We start from the raw sequence: 19,244 nt of genomic DNA, 5'->3' as shown, positions 1-19,244 counted from the left end.
TATCGCAGCTCACTTAAGTTTGCACCAACTTGAGCAAAGGTCTCCTGACTCCTTGTTCTTTGCTCCTTTTCCTCCACACCCACTGCCTCAGGAAGTCACAGATACACACCTTCACTCTCCCTTACTCGGAAGAAAGACACCAGTGATGGTTATGTTGGCGTTTTACAGATTCTGTTTAACTCATTAAAAATGCTGAGGTGGTGAACTTGAATCACTCCTATGTTTTCCAGTAATATTTAACCTTAAGTTAAAAGAAAACCTAGAAGATTAAAGAACATGTTATCTGGCAAGTGCATTTCACCCTCGGTGGTTATTAATTTCAGAATACATCTGAGTTCCTTCTCTGCAGCATATGCTTTAGCAAAGGAACAGAGAGCTCCAGGCCAGGGTCAGATTTCAAGTTCTTATCTGTTGATACCCATACCACTACCAGAATCCTCTTTGCTGTCAACTTCTGAGATCCTTCCCAGGTGCAACTTGGTATCTGAAGTGCTACCCCAGTGCCTCTGGTCATCATTCTCTTCACACAACCTCAGCCTCCTCTCACAGAAAAGCATATACTGTACTGAGCTTCGCTTTTGGAAAGACATCAGGTTGAGAGCAACTCTCTGGTGCCTATATTTCTCAGCATGGAGGTGAAGAACTTTGCAGTTTGGGATTATGTTGTCTTTGCAGCCCTCTTCATCATTTCCTCTGGAATTGGGGTGTTCTATGCAATTAAGGAGAGAAAAAAAGCAACTTCGAGGGAGTTTCTGGTCGGTGGCCGGCAAATGAGCTTTGGCCCAGTGGCATTATCCCTGACAGCCAGCTTCATGTCTGCCGTCACTGTCCTGGGGACCCCTGCCGACGTCTACCGCTTTGGAGCATCCTTTGTCCTCTTCTTCATCACGTACGGGTTAGTCATTATCCTCACGTCAGAGCTCTTTCTTCCTGTGTTCTACAGATCTGGCATCACCAGCACGTACGAGGTAAAACAACTACTTGCTTCTATTTCACTTTGGGAAGAGTTGCTGCTTCCTCTCCACTTGAACAGGTCTTTTTATGATTGCTTTTTCCCTCTAATACACATCTTATGTGTATTATGTCTTAATGATAACACATGGTGGTTGAAAACACTTATTTGCAGGATAATTATGAATCATGGTGAGAATTTATTACAGTGTTATTGGGGAAAGCTTAAGCTTTGGACACGGACATACCTGTATGCAGAGACAGCCACAGACATCTACACCTTCCATCTGTAGAGTGAAAGTAACAAAGTTAAGCTTTGAGGCTATTTCAGTGATTAAATGAGCATTTGTTGGTAAACATCTAAAGCACTGCCTAACTCATAGGAGATTCTCAGTGAAAGAGAACTGAACTTGTCACTTGTTTTATTTTATTCTGAAAAGCACAAAGAACATTGTGTACTGTCACTTTTTGGCTGAGAAAACTGAGATACAGATAGATGACTTAAGATTGTACAGTAGATTGTGCACTTTTAGTAAAGTGGTTCAGTTACTTAAACCAGTTGCAAATATGTAACTGAGGAGATTTGAGACCATACAGATAGAGGACACACAGGGATTTAGTTGAATTTAATTAACCCTTCACATTTGCCCATTACAAATTTTTTAAATTGTTGTACGCTGATACAAAGAAACTCAGATTGTGTAAAGTATATATTTTGGAATAGCCTCTTTCTTTGTAAGAATTGGCAGTGTCGGGGGTGGGGAACAGGGCAGAAAGGATAATTAGAGTGTTTGGGATCAACATGTACACACTGCTATATTTAAAATGGTTAACCATCTGTACAGCAGAGGGAACCCTGCTCTATGTTATGTGGCAGCCTGGAGGGGAGGGGAGTTTGGGGGAGAATGGATACATGTATATGTATGGCTGAAGCCCTTTGCTGTCCACCTGAAACTGTCACAACATTGCTAGTTGGCTATACTCCAATATAAAATAAAAAATTTAAAATAGAGAGAGGAAAGCATTGGCAGTGTGGCATATGAGTTAAAGGCATGAGCTCTAGACTCAAAAGAGTCTAGAGTTACTTGGTTTTGATTACTAGCTCTGCCACTTAACTAGCTGCATAGCTTTGGGGAAATGCCTTACTTCTGGATCTGATTTTAACACACGTAAAATAAGAATAATAAAAGGGTCTATCTTAAAGAATATCTGTGAGGAGTAAATGAGGCAATTTATTGTAGGCAAATACTCTTAACAGAGCCTGGCAAATGGTAAATACAGAGGAAGAGTTTGTATTATTATAATTATTATTCTTGTTGTTGCTACTGTCTCCAAATTTATAGTCTCGCTATAGAGACTTTAATTTATGTTTATTTTTCATCCTCCATTTCTTGCTACCTATCTATGGATCTTCTTACCAGGTTTTTTAAAGTAGAAAGGACTGAAAAGGGAGAGTTTATTTCCCCATCTCAAATCCGGGATGGCCTTGTGACTTGCTTTGGCCAATAGAATGTGGCAGAAGTGATGTGTAAATTTGGAGCTGAAGTCTCTTGGACTTTTAACTGCTGCCTTTGCTTTCTTGGAATGCTGTCCTGATACAGCTATTTAAGGAAGTGGATCTAGCTGGTCTCACTTCTGGAAGATGAATGGACACATAGAGGAGAACAGAGGCAGCCTGGCTAGCAGCCAACACCAATCACCAGACTTGTGAGTGAGGCCATCTTGGACTTTCTCCCCCAGCTTATCTTCCCATTGATTGCAGCCCCGTGAGAACCTTGGACAAACAAGTACAGCAATCGCCCACCCAGTCCTAAAAACTGAGAAATATTAAGTCCTTAGTTTTTAAGCCAATGACTTTTGGGGCTGGCAATAACCAACTGATTTAAATACTTTAATATGCAGAGAGATTTCAAGACTAATCTATGAATCTGGGCTACTTTGTCACTATTCTCTCCCATGTCAAAGCATAAGGAATTGTTCTCACCCTCAAGCTGTAACTCAGGCTCAGCTCATTTGCAATAGCGTGCATTTTCATTATCTCCACTCAGACAGTTTATAATTAGTCTCACCATGTTGTCTCCACTCCAGTTAGAGTTATTTTCTTCTTTCTGTTATCACATTAATAGATCCAGTTTGTTATAATTTACCCTTAACACTAGCTTATGGGCTACCTACTTTCTCATTTTTCTTAGTCTTCTTCTTCTTTTAATTTAAAGTACAAATTTGTTATACTTATTTTATTTTATTTTTTTGCTCCATTAGGTCTTCGTTGTGATACACGGGCTGGCAAACAGGTTTAGTTGCCCCACAGCATGTGGGATTAAACTCAAACTCGTGTTCCCTGCATTAGAAAGTGGATTCCCAACCATTGGACCACCTGGGAAGTCCTTTCTTGTACTTCTTAACTAAACAGTTTCTGAACTACTTACTTCTCTCTAATCCAGATTTTTCATTATAATGCCAAGGCCACTACTTCTCTATGTCTTCTTCCATAGTGTTGTCTAAGCATTATAGATTATATATACTCTTTATTTATAAATTGCTTTCCTTTTACTTCTCCTTTAAATTACATTTGTGGCATTTTAGTAATTATAGTTAAAAGTTGAGAAATTAGATGTGTATGATATCATTCAGTTCAGTTCAGTCAGTTGTGTCCAACTCTTTGCGACCCCATGAATGGCAGCATGCCAGGCCTCTCTGTCCATCACCAACTCCTGGAGTTCACTCAAACTCCTGTCCATCGAGTCAGTGATGCCATCCAGCCATCTCATCCTCTGGCGTCCCTTCTCCTCCTGCCCCCAATCCCTCCCAGCATTAGAGTCTTTTCCAATGAGTCAACTCTTCGCATGAGGTGGCCAAAGTACTGGAGTTTCAGCTTTAGCATCATTCCTTCCGAAGAAATCCCAGGGCTGATCTCCTTCAATGGACTGGTTGGATCTCCTTGCAGTCCAAGGGACTCTCAAGAGTCTTCTCCAACACCACAGTTCAAAAGCACCAATTCTTCGGTGCTCAGCCTTCTTCACAGTCCAACTCTCACATCCATACATGACCACTGGAAGAACCACAGCTTTGACTAGACGGACCTTTGTTTATTGATATCATTATTGAGTATATGATATCATTATTTAGTATTATTTCAGTAAAGTAAATGTTGTGACCAAATATTTGTTGTAAAATGGATGTTTAGTGTGTGATAGTGTCTGAACCACTGTTATGAGACCTTTTAGACCATTTTAAGGATTGGTTTTTACTCTCAGTGAGATAGATCATTACAATGTTTGAGCAGAACAGTGACTTGTATTTCAAGAATATTCCTCTAGCAGGATATTATTGCTGAAGCAGGGGGTCTAGTTAGGAGGCTACTGCCATAATCTAAGCAAGAGATGACAGTATTAGTGTGGAGACAGAGGGGATGACACAAGTGGAATTCTGAAAGTAGGGGGAGAAGGTGCCAGGACTCTTTTATGAATTGTGTGTGGGGAGTGAGACAAAAAAGAGGAGTCAAGGATGGCTTCCTGTTACCTGGGCTTGAACCCGCATGAAAAGTGGACTTGTTATTTCCTGAGATGAAAAGGAGTGTGGCTAGATCAGATTTGGGGTTTGAAAATAATCCATCATCATGGTAAATGTTACCTGTGCTATTTTTAGAAGCAAGCATGATGTGTGCAACTTTTCTGCTGAACTTCCATCTTTACTTTTGACCATACCCAGTATTCTTGCCTGGAAAATTCCATGGACAAAGGAGCCTGGTGAGCCTCAGTCCATGGGGTTGCAAAGAGTCAGACAAAACTGAGCAACTGAACATGTCGGGAGCTGTGTTAAGCATTACTGACAAAATGGAGGCGTGGTCCCCAGATCCCTCTCCTCATTCCGCAGGCACAGATCCTGGGATGAAGGAGCTGGCCTTGTAATTCTGACTTCTCTTTTCCTCTCCTCGGCTGAGTTGACTGCAAAGGAATATTAAGGTGCTTATTGTTCTTAAGAGGAGCATGAGAAGGCACAAAGCCTTCTGCAGTTGTGTTCAGAAAATAATTCATAAAGTTAATCATTGACATTTGTTCAAGGACTTTCACAAAGGAGTGTTCCAGGATGAGCACATAGGCCGTAGCTTGAGGCCATGGGAGGGATTGATATCTGAAGCCTATTTGTGAGGAGAATGTTTATGGCAAAGGAGTTTACTGAATTTAGGGCTTAGAAATAATTAAAATAGTTAGAAGTTAAAGATTTAAGGAATGTTGTAAAGTTAGCATATTTTACTATAGCTTATAGAAGTTATGAATTTTTAGAGACACTATAGCTAGAAGCCTTGTTAAGAGATAGTGAGCTCAGTATGTTAGGGGCAAACAGGACTTAGGAAGATAAGTAGTAAACTGAGGAATGTAGCATGAGCTACAATGTAATCACAAGTTAACTATAAGACACATTAGAAGAGGTAGATAATAGATGATAAGGCTGATACCAAGAGAATCACTGAAGCAGGAACTCTGTTTGAAGAGCAACAATGATTTATGGAGATAATAAACCTGGGCGAGGGGGCACTGAAAATGTCAAACCTCTGGCCTAATGTTTTTGTAAAAGTATAAAAGAGAATCTTAAACTTGAAATAAACAGGCAGTCCTTAGGAAAATGAGAGGCTGTCTCGTTGCCAACACTGTTCACCTCTTCAGTTTGAATCCCTGGTTGCTGGAGTTGGACTCTGGCAGAACATGCTTGCTTGCAAAGCTATACATCTGCAAAGATGACCACTGGATGAGTAAGTGAGTGAATACAATCTTTCAGATGGAAAATTATGCAGTTTGAATAGTCTCTTATTATGGAGTGAGATAGTGGTAAAGCTCAAACTAGAATTCAAGGAGTCTTACTTCATATATATATATATATTTTTTTTTTCTTTTTTCTTAATACTTTCTAGTTTGACCAAATTGACTGAATTTAGAGGAACTAAACTGAGTTGCATGTTAAAACCAGTGACTTTTTCTAGATTCCTATAGCAGTTTCCTTACCCTGTCTCCATTTTTCAGTAACAATTTTCTGTTTGCTTTCCTAGACTTCATATGCTATCCAGCCAATACCATATATTTTGGGTTTTGTTACATTTCTCAACATCTGACATCACTTTTTATGTCAATTATCTATTGATGTGTGATCTATCACCCCAAAATAAATTTCTTAGAACAACAATTATATCTGTTCACAATTCAGTGGATCAGTAATCTGATCTGAGCTCAAGAAGTTCTAATAAGACAGTCAAGTTCTTCTTCTGGTTTTCCTTGGGGCCATCTATCCAGATGTTCAAGTTGGTTTTAGAAAAGGCAGAAGAACCAGAGATCAAAGTGCCAACATCCTCTGGATCATCGAAAAAGCAAGAAAGTTCCAGAAATACATCTATTTCTGCTTTATTGACTATGCCAAAGCCTTTGACTGTGTGGATCACAATAAATTGTGGAAAATTATGAAAGAGATGGGAATACCAGACCACCTGACCTGCCTCTTAAGAAATAAGTATGCAGGTCAGGAAGCAACAGTTAGAACTGGCCATGGAACAACAGACTGGTTCCAAATAGGAAAATGAGTACGTCAAGGCTGTATATTGTCACCCTGCTTATTTAACTTATATGCAGAGTACATCATTAGAAACGCTGGGCGGGAAGAAACACAAGCTGGAATCAAGATTGCCGGGAGAAATATCAATAACCTCAGATATGCAGATGACACCACCCTTATGGCAGAAAGTGAAGAGGAACTAAATAGCCTCTTGATGAAAGTGAAAGAGGAGAGTGAAAAAATTGGCTTAAAACTCAACATTCAGAAAACGAAGATCATGGCATCCGGTCCCATCACTTCATGGCTAATAGATGGGGAAACAGTGGAAACAGTGTCAGACTTTATTTTTCTGGGCTCCAAAATCACTGCAGATGGTGACTGCAGGCATGGAAAGATGCTTACAACAAAGGTCCATCTAGTCAAGGCTATGGTTTTTCCTGTGGTCATGTATGGATGTGAGAGTTGGACTGTGAAGAAGGCTAAGCGCCAAAGAATTGATGCTTTTGAACTGTGGTGTTGGAGAAGGCTCTTGAGAGTCCCATGAAGTGCAAGGAGATCCAACCAGTCCATTCTAAAGGAGATTAGTCCTGGGTGTTCTTTGGAAGGAATGATGCTAAAGCTGAAACTCCAGTACTTTGGCCACCTCATGTGAAGAGTTGACTCATTGGAAAAGACTCTGATGCTGGGAGGGATTTGGGGCAGGAGGAGAAGGGGACAACAAAGGATGAGATGGCTGGATGGCATCCCCCACTCAATAGATGTGAGTTTGAGTGAACTCCGGGAGATGGTGATGGACAGGGAGGCCTGGCGTGCTGCAATTCATGGGATCTCAAAGAGTCGGACACGACTGAGCAACTGAACTGAACTGAACTGAAGTCCTTGGAAGGAAAGTTATGACCAACCTAGATGGCATATTAAAAAGCAGAGACATTACTTTGCCAACAAAGGTCCATCTAGTCAAGGCTATGGTTTTTCCAGTGGTCATGTATGGATGTGAGAGTTGGACTGTGAAAAAAGCTGAGCACCAAAGAACTGATGCTTTTGAACTGTGGTGTTGGAGAAGACTCTTGAGAGTCCCTTGGACTGCAAGGAGGTCCAACCAGTCCATCCTAAAGGAGATCAGTCCTGGGTGTTCATTGGAAGGACTGATGCTGAAGCTGAAACTCCAGTACTTTGGCCACCTCATGTGAAGAGTTGACTCATTGGAAAATACCCTGATACTGGAAAGATTGAGAGCAGGAGGTGAAGGGGATGACAGAAGATGAGATGGTTGGATGGCATCACCGACTCAATGGACATGGGTTTGGGTGAACTCCGGGAGTTGGTGATGGACAGGGAGGCCTGGCGTGCTGCGATTTATGGGGTCGCAAAGAGTCGGACACAACTGAATGACTGAACTGCACTGACTGATGTGACTGTCATCAGCTAGTGCTTTGGCTCATTGGTCTAGGCAAACTCAGATGGGACAACTTGTATAATAGCATATCAGACTTAGTCTCATCTTACAGTAGGCTATCCTTGACTCTTAATGTTATGGGAGAAGAATCTCTTCTCAACAAGAAGGTACAGCTTATCACACAAGCAATTCTGCAGTCTTCACTTGAATCATATTTGTTATTAATAAAAATATCACTGTCCTAAGTTGCATTCTCCCAGAAGCAAATCTTGAGACAAGGAGTTGTATGCAAGTCATTTTTTGGGGAAATGATTTAATTAAACTCTCAGTAGGCCAGTGGCAAGTAAGACATGGGGAAAAAAGCCAATGTTTTTGGGCAGGTCGTTAACCATGAGCAACTGAGGTTCCATCTCAGTGGGAATCTCAGGGAGACAGTATAAGTCACATATCAGGGTTGGCCTCACTGAAATGGAAATTACCAGGATTTTGGGGGTCCAACTTCCTTTTATCATTGGTTTTCAGCAGTTCCAGTCTGTCCTGGGGAAGGGCTGAGATAAAGCCCTCAAGCAGATAATCACAGAACACTTAGATGCCATCAGGGTGTACTAAGACAGAGAATGGCAATAAACTACAGGGGTCACACCCATGACAGCTACTATGGTCACTGAGATCCCATATATTCCTGTCCCTGCACTTGCTATTATCGTCCAGTGTGTCGATAGGTCATACAAATGTCAATTTTAGAAAGAGGGAGCCATGGTTTAGTGCAATAATCTGATCTTTCCAAGGACATGTAATCTAAACCCAAGTTGTCCTCAACATAAAAGTTTTGTTCTGTTTTTTTTATCCTGTGATAGCTGAGACTTTCGGATCCTTCCTCAGTGACTTCTTCACTTCTTTAAAAATATTTTCCTTGGTGCCCTCATTCACACATCCACCTGACTCATAGTGTACTGAATGCATCTTCTGTAGAAAGATGGGCTTAAAATAAGGCAGTTCTTTCTTAGGGGGAAGGGTTGAGCAGGTAAGTTGGGAGATGTGGATTAGTGTGAAATCGAGTGACAGTTCTGACAAGAGGAGTCTTTTCTAGGGTTTTAAAGAAGGTCCCATCTTAAGGCATCAAACAACTCTTTCAGTTCAGTTCAGTTCAGTTCAGTCTCTCAATCCTGTCCGACTCTTTGTGACCCCATGAATTGTAGCACACCAGGCCTCCCTATCCATCACCAACTCCCAGAGTTCACTCAGACTCACGTCCATTGAGTCAGTGATGCCATCCAGCCATCTCATCCTCTGTCATCCCCTTCTCCTCCTGCCCCCAATCCCTCCCAGCATCAGAATCTTTTCTAATGAGTCAACTCTTCGCATGAGGTGGCCAACGTACTGGAGTTTCAGCTTTAGCATCATTCCTTCCAAAGAAATCCCAGGGCTGATCTCCTTCAGAATGGACTGATTGGATCTCATTGCAGTCCAAGGGACTCTCAAGAGTCTTCAACACCGCAGTTCAAAAGCATCAATTCTTTGGCGCTTAGCCTTCTTCACAGTCCAACTCTCACATCCATACATGACCACAGGAAAAACCATAGCCTTGACTAGATGAACCTTTGTTGGCAAAGTAATGTCTCTGCTTTAATATGCTATCTAGGTTGGACATAACTTTTCTTCCAAGGAGTAAGTGTCTTTTAATTTCATGGCTGCAGTCACAATCTGCAGTGATTTTTGAGCCCCCCAAAAATAAAGTCTGACAGTGTTTCCACTGTTTCCCCATCTATTTCCCATGAAGTGATGGGACCGGATGCCATGATCTTCATTTTCTGAATGTTGAGCTTTAAACAACTCTTACTTATGTATTATTTCTAGGAAAAAGGAGTGGTTAATTCCTGGCTTAATCAAAATTATTTTTCTTAAATTAGATAACAACTATTACCAATTAAAAATTACTACCAAGAATTACTACTAAGATATTAAATCCTTAAGTATTTGCTACTTTTAACATTTATTTTGTTCATTCAATACATGTTTATTATGCACTGGAATTCAAATACTAGTGCCTTCTAGAGTAGGAATTCTAGGGATTCAGGGGTACTTTTGTTGACCCCCAACAGTAAATCAGATACATCTATTTAGTATGTTCACAGCTCCCTGTAGCTTTTCTTCTAGTACACACCATCACTGTAACCTTACTGTTATAAATTTAGTAGTCTCCTCCTCTCATCGGTAAAGTCCTTTGGGTCATGAACTATATAATATTTGCTATCATTGTAGGTCAGAATGCAATATGGAAGACAAAGGATAAATATTTGTTAAATGAATAAATGAAAGATGAAGATAAAATGATAAAATTGGACACTGTTTACATGCCCCAGGGAAAATAAGTGGTAGACTGGAAGATGCATACACCTCCCTCCAAAAATGGTCTTCCCAGTGCTCAGTGGTAAAGAAGCCACCTGCCAAGCAGAAGGTACCAATTCTATCGTTGGGTCTGGAATATTCCCGGGAGGAGCAAATAGCAACCCACTCCAGTATTCTTGCCTGGGAAATCCCATGAACCAAGGAACCTGGCAGGCTACAGTCTATGCTGTCACAAAGAATCAGACACAATTTAGTGACTAAACTACCACTACCACTCTTCAAAAGGGATAATAAATGTCCTAATGCCAGGAATCTGAAACTATTACCTTATATGGTTTTAAAAAAGAGATCCTTGCAAAATTGATTAAATTAAGAATCTTGAGATAGAGGGATTATCCTGATTTAACCAGGAAGGCCTTAAGTACAATCATATTTATAAGAGGGAGGCAGAGGAACACTTGTCAGACAAAGAGAAAGCAATGTGACCACAGAGACAGAAACTGGAGTGATGACGTTAGAAGTTAAGGAATGCCTGCAGCCACCAAAAACTCCTAAGATGCAAGTAGATTCTTCCCTAAGACCTCCAGAGGGAGCAGAGCCCAGCCAACACCTTGATTTTGGTCCAGTGAAATTGATTTTGAATTTCTGACTTCCAGAACTGTAATAAAACACATTTCTGTTGTTTAAAGTCACCAAATTTGTGATAGTTTGTTACAGTGGCTATAGGAAATGAATACTGTAAAATATGTGATGTGTGCACACATGTGTGCTCAGTCAAGTCCAACTCTTTGCAACCCATGGACTGTAGTCACTCAGGCTCCTCCATCCATGGGATTTTCCAGGCAAGGATACTGAAGTGGGTTGCCATTTCCTATTCTAGAGGTCTTCCCAACCCAGGGATCAAACCCACATCTCTTGCATCTCCTGTATTGGCAGGTGGATTCTTTCCCACTGTGCCACCTGGGAAGCCTATAAAATATGTGAATCCAACACTAAAATATAAGGTAGCTGGTTATCACGTGCTAAAGAAGTTTAGTATACTTGCCTTAAGAGTTCGGAGGGGAAAGTATGAGTAGGAACAGGAATGGCAATCAGGCTCTCATTTTTGAAAGATGACTAATAATTGGTGAATTTTGAGGGCTGGGGGTGAGGGGATGCTCTCTTGCCCTGAAAAATCTTGCTACACAGAAGAGAAATCTACAGAGTACAAACATTCTGGCTGAACAATACATAGTGATTTTACGTACACAGTAAACCAGGTGAGGGCTAGTGATATTGAGAGGGGAAGGGTGTGGATCAGATAGTAGAGGGTTTAGAATGGAAAGCCTGGATGTGCGTTTTGTTTTGTCCGTGATAGAGAATTACTGAAACCTTTGAGGAAAAGTATGATGTGACCAGTGTTCTGCTTTAGGAGAATCAATGTGGCAGGTGTGTGGTTGGTGGAATGGGTGGACACAGTTTGGAGAGAGTTTAGAGAGCTCAGATAGAGGGTTACTGCGTTGATCTGGGCAAGAGGTAAGGAAGGCCTGAGCTGAATCTGGGGGTAGTGTGGCTAGAAAAGGAAATAATGGCTTTAGTATATCTAGTAGGAAGAGCCCTGGGGAGAGAGCCAGAAGACCTTCTAATTGAAGCAATAATAATTTAAAAATTTAAAAAAGTATTTATCTTCTCTGACCATCATGTGAAGTTTGAGCAAAAACTGAGCTTTAATACATCTTTGACTTTAAACAATCCAAATTTCTTTCCCTTTCTTTCAAGATCAAATAGGGTAAAATCATGTTATAAAGCTAAGCATTAAACTCAGAGAAATACCAAGAAAAAGGAAACCCTCTTCAGTACAGTTCAGTTCAGTCGCTCAGTCGTGTCCGACTCTTTGTGACCCTATGAATCGCAGCACGCCAGGCCTCCCTGTCCATCACCAACTCCCGGAGTTCACTCAGACTCATGTCCATCGAGTCAGTGATGCCATTCAGCCATCTCATCCTCTGCCGTCCCCTTCTCCTCCTGCTCCCAATCCCTCCCAGCATCAGGGTCTTTTCCAATGAGTCAGCTGTTCGCATGAGGTGGCCAAAGTACTGGAGTTTCAGCCTTAGCATCATTCCTTCCAAAGAAATCCCAAATCCCAGGGCTGATCTCCTTCAGAATGGACTGGTTGGATCTCCTTGCAGTCCAAGGAGACTCTCAAGAGTCTTCACAGTTCAAAAGCATCAATTCTTCGGCGCTCAGCTTTCTTCACAGTCCAACTCTCACATCCATACATGACCACTGGAAAAACCATAACCTTGACTAGACGGACCTTTGTGGCAAAGTAATGTCTCTACTTTTCAATATGCTATTAGCAGCCTTTAAATAAAACTTGCTTATTTTTTGCATGTCCTTCTCTCTGTTCTTTCTAGTACTTACAACTACGATTCAACAAACCAGTTCGCTATGCAGCCACAGTCATCTACATCGTGCAAACGGTAAGGAGAAAGGGCTGCTGCAGAGGTGGGTTGTGGGGTGGCAAGGAACGAGTTTGTTTATTTCAAGAAGCAATTAACACAGTTAAAGGAAAGATTCAACACTAAGAAGAAACTACTGTCTTCCAAGGATAGCACTTTCAAATATGTGATTTTATAGAAGGATTTCCACATTTCATAGACTTCATATATCTGTATGCTGCTGCTGCTGCTAAGTCGCTTCGGTCGTATCCGACTCTGTGTGACCCCATAGACGGCAGCCCACCAGGCTCCCCTGTCCCTTGGATTCTCCAGGCAAGAACACTGGAGTGGGTTGCCATTTCCTTCTCCAATCATATATCTGTATAAATAATACCAAATACATATCATAAACCACCAAGGGGGCAAAAAAGCATTTTCTTAAATTTATTGTGAACTCTTATTTAACTGGTACAAGTTGCTTTTGATATGAAATGGTCTGGTAACTGTTTTTTTTGTTTTTTTTTTTGCTAGTTTAGCTGTGTTGAACCAGAAATGCTCATTTCCAATTCAACAGAGAAATGAGTTAGTTTCTGAAAAATAGTTTAAAATTATAGTCTCAAACCAATACTCCCACATCCCCTTTTGGACTCTTCTGCTCCCTCCTTGGTTCAAGGGTATCCTCTTGCTGCCCACAGCTGCCTGTGGGATAGCTTCGATGCATTTCAATGACTCACCAAGAACTTTCTACTATAAGATAACCTTCTTCCATTTCTAAATTAAAACTTCCATCAGTGACTGAAGGATTTAAGAGCAAGAAAATGGGGAAAACAATGCTCCTTAACCTGTCCATGGTTACTTGCCTTTTAAAACTCTCACATGGATCTCTAAATGGTGAAATTTCATTTAAAACTATATGGGACCGGACCCACTTCTGTCCGTGTAGTGGCCTCCAGTTCTGGGAGTTTGAAGATATGCCCATAAAGGGGGTCGCCTGTGTAGCTAGTTTTCCCTGCAAGGTGCTCTCTTCATAGATTATTCCATCTCCACTTTAAAGTCTATGTTTCAGCAAACTGCTAAAATGTGTTTGTGTCATGGTGATATGTGTATGACGGGGTAGTGGAAGGGTGAGTCAAAAACTGAACCCTATTTTCATATCCTTCAGAAATACACCAGCTGTAGCCATAAAATCTCAAAATGTATAGCCATTTTAAAAGTCCAACAGCCTTCCTCTATCTCATGCTTATTATCCTTTTTGTGAATTAGTTACAGTGGCCAAGGACTTCAAAATGAGAGTGTGAAGGAATGAAATGTTTGGAACAAGTTGAAGGAAATGTAGTGCTAAGGCTGTAAGGAAATTTTTAGGAAGGTTTCCTTTCCATTTCGCTCTTCTCACTGTTCACCTGATTCCTGTCTCTCCCCCAGATTCTCTACACGGGAGTGGTGGTGTACGCTCCTGCTCTGGCCCTCAATCAAGGTGAGTTAACCACATTCCCTTGTGCTTTCCACCATTTTTATACCTGCGTTGTCACCTTGAGAAATGTATGCACGAAATCTTGTTGGGAAGACATTCCTGTGGTTAGAATACTATGAATTACTGTAGTTGTCACAACATAAAGCTCTAAAAATTGATCATTGAAAATAATGCAAATAACTAGTTACTTGACTGTATCCACGTGGTTTCAAACATCCAATTTGATTGGCATTCATTTTCTAATCACTGAAGTAATGACAAATTTTTTTGAGGTTTGGTTGATTTACAATATTGTATTAGATTCAGGTGTACATCAAAGTGATTCAGTTTTATGTATATTTTTCAAGTTATTTTCCATTATAGGTTATTATAGGATATAGAATATGGTTCCCTGTGCTAAATCTTTGTTGTTTATCTTTTTCATGTATAACAGTTCAGAAATAGTATTAGAAATCCTGTGTGTGTGTGTGTTACTCGCTCAGTCATGCCCCGCTGTTTGTGACCCCATGGACTGTAGCTCACCATGCTCCTCTATCCATGGGATTCTCCAGTCAAGAATACTGGAATGGATTGCCATTCCCTTCTCCAGGGAATCTTCCCAACCCAAGCATCAAACCTGGGTCTCCTGCATTGCAGGCAGATTCTTTCCCATCTGAGCTACCATTTATCCCTACTTCTTCTCTTTCCCCTTTGGTAACCATAAGTTGATAGTTTTGTGTTGTATACACACAACCTAAATAAGGTCATCCATAACATATGGTCCTTTCTGAGTAATCTCATGAAGACGATATTCTGAATACATGAGTAAAAGGTGTTTGTAGTAATTATTTTAAGATTTACACTTGACCTTGTTGAAAGAATAGAATCCCAGGGGGAAAAAAGGAAAGAAAAACCAAAAGCAAAAGAAATTTCATAATGATATGTATAATATTAGAAGTCCTCAATATTCAATTTAATTGTGCTATGTGCTTATACTGAAAAATATTTATTCACAGTCATTGTTGAGGTGGTTTCAAAGTATGCAGACTTTGTTAAGAAAAGCAAACAAATAATGAAATGTTTGGTGCTGAAATTGGACTAATTGACTTTTTTAAGGAAAACAAACAAATAAGCAAACAATTGGTACAGAGATTGGGAACTCCAGAATCTTAAAAGAAAACATTTGGCTTATACCATTACATGAAAACTATGGACTGGGTTGCTGCTGCTCAGTCATGTCAGTTGTGTCTGACTCGGCAACCCTATGGACTGTAGCCCACCAGGCTCCTCTGTCCTTGGGATTCTCCAGGCAAGAAAACTAGAGTGGGTTGCCATGCCCGCCTCCAGGGAGTCTCCCCAACCCAGGAATGGAATCCATGTCTCCTGTGTCTCCTACACTGCAGGTGGATTCTTTACTGCTGGGGAAGTCCCATGGACTGGGTTGAGTTATAATAATATAATAAAATAATCTCTATCAGATGTGATAAAATTTAATTTAATTTAATTTTGACCTCTAATTTTATTTTCATTTGCCCACAAAGAATACAGACAAGAATATTGTGACTTTTTCCTCATGAAGTTTGTTCTTTTACTGTTCTTAAAGGAACTTCTTTCAATATTTTTGTCTCCTTTCATAGTGACTGGGTTTGATCTCTGGGGCTCTGTGTTTGCAACGGGAATCGTTTGCACATTCTACTGTACCCTGGTATGTATCTAGCTGTGAAAAAGTATTTAGCACTACCTCCTAATATGGGATAAGGGCAAATTTTCAACAACAAAGCATCTAAGTATAGCAGAAATTGCTATTTCTCAATTAAATAAAAATATGCTGCCTTATCTGTAACAGTTTTCTGAGGAAGGTGCTGTTGTTTTATTTAAAATCCTTTTTCATATCAACCATTAGTAGAAGTTGAGCTCTGGGTTTATTTGAGAGAGCCATGAGTAAAAGAAGATTTAATGACAGAAATATCTCCCCGCTTGAAGGTGAGGTGGCCATATGCAACTACTGAGAAAAAAAAAAAAATGTGCTCATTAACAGTGATTATAAGCCTTAGGTAACATTTATATTGGGTTGGCCAAAAAGGTCATTTGGGTTTTTCTGTAACATCTTATGGAAAAGCTAAACAAACTTTTTGACTAACCAGTACTTCATTGACTACTGGTTGCTGCTGCTAAGTCACTTCAATCGTGTCCAACTCTGTGCGACCCCATAGACGGTAGCCCACCAGGCTCCCTGTCCCTGGGATTCTCCAGGCAAGAACACTGGAGTGGGTTGCCATTTCCTTTTCAAATGCATGAAAGTGAAAAGTGAAAGTGAAGTCGCTCAGTCGTGTCTGACCCTCAGCGACTCCATGGACTGCAGACTTCCAGGCTCCTCCATCCATGGGATTTTCCAGGCAAGAGTACTGGAGTGGGGTGCCATTGCCTTCTCCATGACTACTGGCTAAAGAATACAAAATGTACCAATGAACAACCAGTGATGGCTGATATTTTGGAAACTTGAGGATTCTACACCTTGATTTTGTCTCTTATTGATGGATAAGCTTGGATTACATTTAACATTTGGCTTTACATATGCTTAGTTTTAACCAAGGAACTTGGGTGGTATTGGAAATTATATTTATGAAATTATTACAATTAGTTTAGTTCAACAAATATTCATTGAGCACCTATCATTTGTCATGCCCTATAATAGGAGTCTTTATTCTTCTGAGCCATTGATATCATGCTTGCTAAGTCACTACAGTTGTGTCCGACTCTTTGTGACCCCATGAACTGTAGCCTGCCAGGCTCCACTGTCCATGGGATTCTCTAGGCAAGAATACTAGAATGGGTTGCCATACCCTCCTCCAGGGGATCGTCCCAACCCAGGGATGGAACCCGAGTCTGCATTGCAGGCAGATTCTTTATCATCTGAGCCACCAGGGAAGCCCTATTGGTACTATCAGTTCAGTTCAGTTCAGTTGCTCAGTTGTGACCAACTCTTGGCGACCCCAACTTCAGCACACCAGGCCTCCCTGTCCATCACCGACTCCCGGAGTTTACTCAAACTCATGTCCATTGAGTCAATGATGCCATCCAACCATCTCATCCTCTGTCGTCCCCTTCTCCTCCTGCCCTCAATCTTTCCCAGCATCAGGGTCTTTTCCGATGAGTCAGTTCTTCACATCAGGTGGCCAAAGTATTGGAGTTTCAGCTTCAACATCAGTCCTTCCAATGAATATTCAGGACTGATTTCCTTTAGTATGGAAATCATACTAAATATGGACTGGTTGGATCTCCTTGTATTGGTCCTATATATGGAGCCTATAAGTAACTAGTTAAGAATATGGTAATGGTTCCCAGATAGTCAGATTGTCTTTCCCCTTTTATAGAGAAAAATAAAGTAATTGCTAAATTATCACATAGTATTTTGATATAGCATACTGTCCATGCATTTTGGCCTTGTGTGCATATCACCTACTTTTTTTAACATATGTTATGATAATATACAATTTTAAAATGTTCTTATCTCTTTTTTCATACTTATAAATCCCATCTTTTCTTTACACGGCAAAGCTTCATCTTATTTTTTTTTCTATTCCATTCTCACTACCATGCTTCTGTTCCAGACACACACCTCCTTTTGTTGTTGTTCAGTCCCTAAGTCATGGCTCCCTCTGTGAATCCGTAGAGTACAGCACAGCAGGCTCCCTTTTCATGTCCATTGAGATGGTGATGCTATCTAACTATCTCAGCCTGGACTTCCCAGGTGGTACAGTGGTGAAGTGTCCACCTACCAAGCAGGAGACAGGTTCCATCCCTGGGTTGAGAAGATCCCCTGGAGAAGGAAATGGCAACCCATTCCAATCTTCTTGCCCAGAAAATCCCAGGACAGAGGAGCCTGGAGGGCTACACTCCATGAGGCTGCAAAAAATTAGACACGACTGAGCATACATACATCTACCTAAATTAAAAATGGGCTTCTACTTCATACATGTCTGGCCATACGTAACAGATTAGTGGCTTCAAAGTATTTGCCTGTAGGAAGATAACTAGATGCATTGCCAGGGACATGAAAGGCAGACTTCTTAGCAACAGTAATGGAAGCCAGAGCAGTGAAACAATATCTTCAAAGCATTGAAAGAAACAATTGTCAATTATAATTGTGTACTCAGCAAAACTATCTTTCAGCAAAACTATCAACTGTCAAGAACTAAGAGAAATTACCATTAACATATCTTCCCCAGAGAATAACCTAAAGGAAATATTGTGGGAAGAAATAAAATTCTCTAGATTTTGATGGAAAAAATGACAAAAATATAATAATAAACAGTAGGTCTAGTCAAACAATTTTTGGTGCTTAATCACAATAATTTTATAGTGTGGTATAATTTATATAATATTAAATAATATAATTTATAATATGAAAATGTAATAACAATAATTATATGTGATTTAGGGATTAAAAAGAATAATTTCATTTAGACCTCAATAGCATGTAAATCAAGGAGAGAGTACTTAGATTTAAAGATGTTTTAATCCTTGAATTGTTGGAGATTAAGACATATTAAAAATTTAGACTTTAAATGAAAAATTCATGGCACAATTTCAAGGGGACCCATTTAAATAAAACAGTCAAAGTAGAAAAAGGGAATTAAAACAAAGTGAAAAAAAAAAATCACCCTCAACTTATTTAAGCAAAAGGAAAAATATATAGAGAGAGAAAAAGTAGAACAAATAGCAAAAAGATGTCAGAAACAAGTCTGGATATTTTAAAAATCACAATAAACAAAAATGAGCTAAATGTACTACCTCTTAATTGATTTCAGTGCTTCCCTCCAGCCTGCATACCTCTGTCAGCCTAATCTTCTTCAAACATGCATCTCTTCATGCACTTGACTGATCTAATTCTCTCTCTGCTTGCATTGTTCACAGGATAAACTGTAAGCTTCTTAGACTAGTGTTGAAAATCTTTCTGTCTGTGAGTCAGTCTGCCCAATTTGATCTCTCCTCACCACACCTCTATTCCATCCTCTCTGGCCAGGCTGCAGGCTTCAATGTCTCACCAAAACAATGGCTCATCTAGCTAACACTTGCTCATCTTGCAGTCTCTTACTCTGATAATCCCATGGATGTATAGCATAGCTAAGAT

The 19,244-nt window shown here is 40.3% G+C and overlaps 1 protein-coding gene across 1 annotated transcript in view; it reads left to right on the top strand.

Moving 5' to 3' along the window:
- The first annotated feature begins 299 nt into the window (after window positions 1–299).
- Window positions 300–19,244, top strand: part of SLC5A12 (solute carrier family 5 member 12) — a 51,440-nt gene continuing 32,495 nt past the window's right edge. Inside the window, exons 1-4 of the mRNA XM_061380974.1 lie at window positions 300–968; window positions 12,637–12,702; window positions 14,083–14,134; window positions 15,748–15,815. Of these exons, the coding sequence (XP_061236958.1) occupies window positions 630–968; window positions 12,637–12,702; window positions 14,083–14,134; window positions 15,748–15,815 (525 nt within the window). The 5' untranslated portion in view covers window positions 300–629. The remainder of the gene's footprint in view (window positions 969–12,636; window positions 12,703–14,082; window positions 14,135–15,747; window positions 15,816–19,244) is intronic.

This window comes from Bos javanicus, chromosome 15 (genome assembly GCF_032452875.1).
Source record: "Bos javanicus breed banteng chromosome 15, ARS-OSU_banteng_1.0, whole genome shotgun sequence".
In the NCBI taxonomy this organism is placed as follows: Eukaryota; Metazoa; Chordata; class Mammalia; order Artiodactyla; family Bovidae; genus Bos; species Bos javanicus.
Note: the sequence above shows the minus strand (reverse complement) of the source record. Positions and strands in the feature narration are given on the sequence as shown.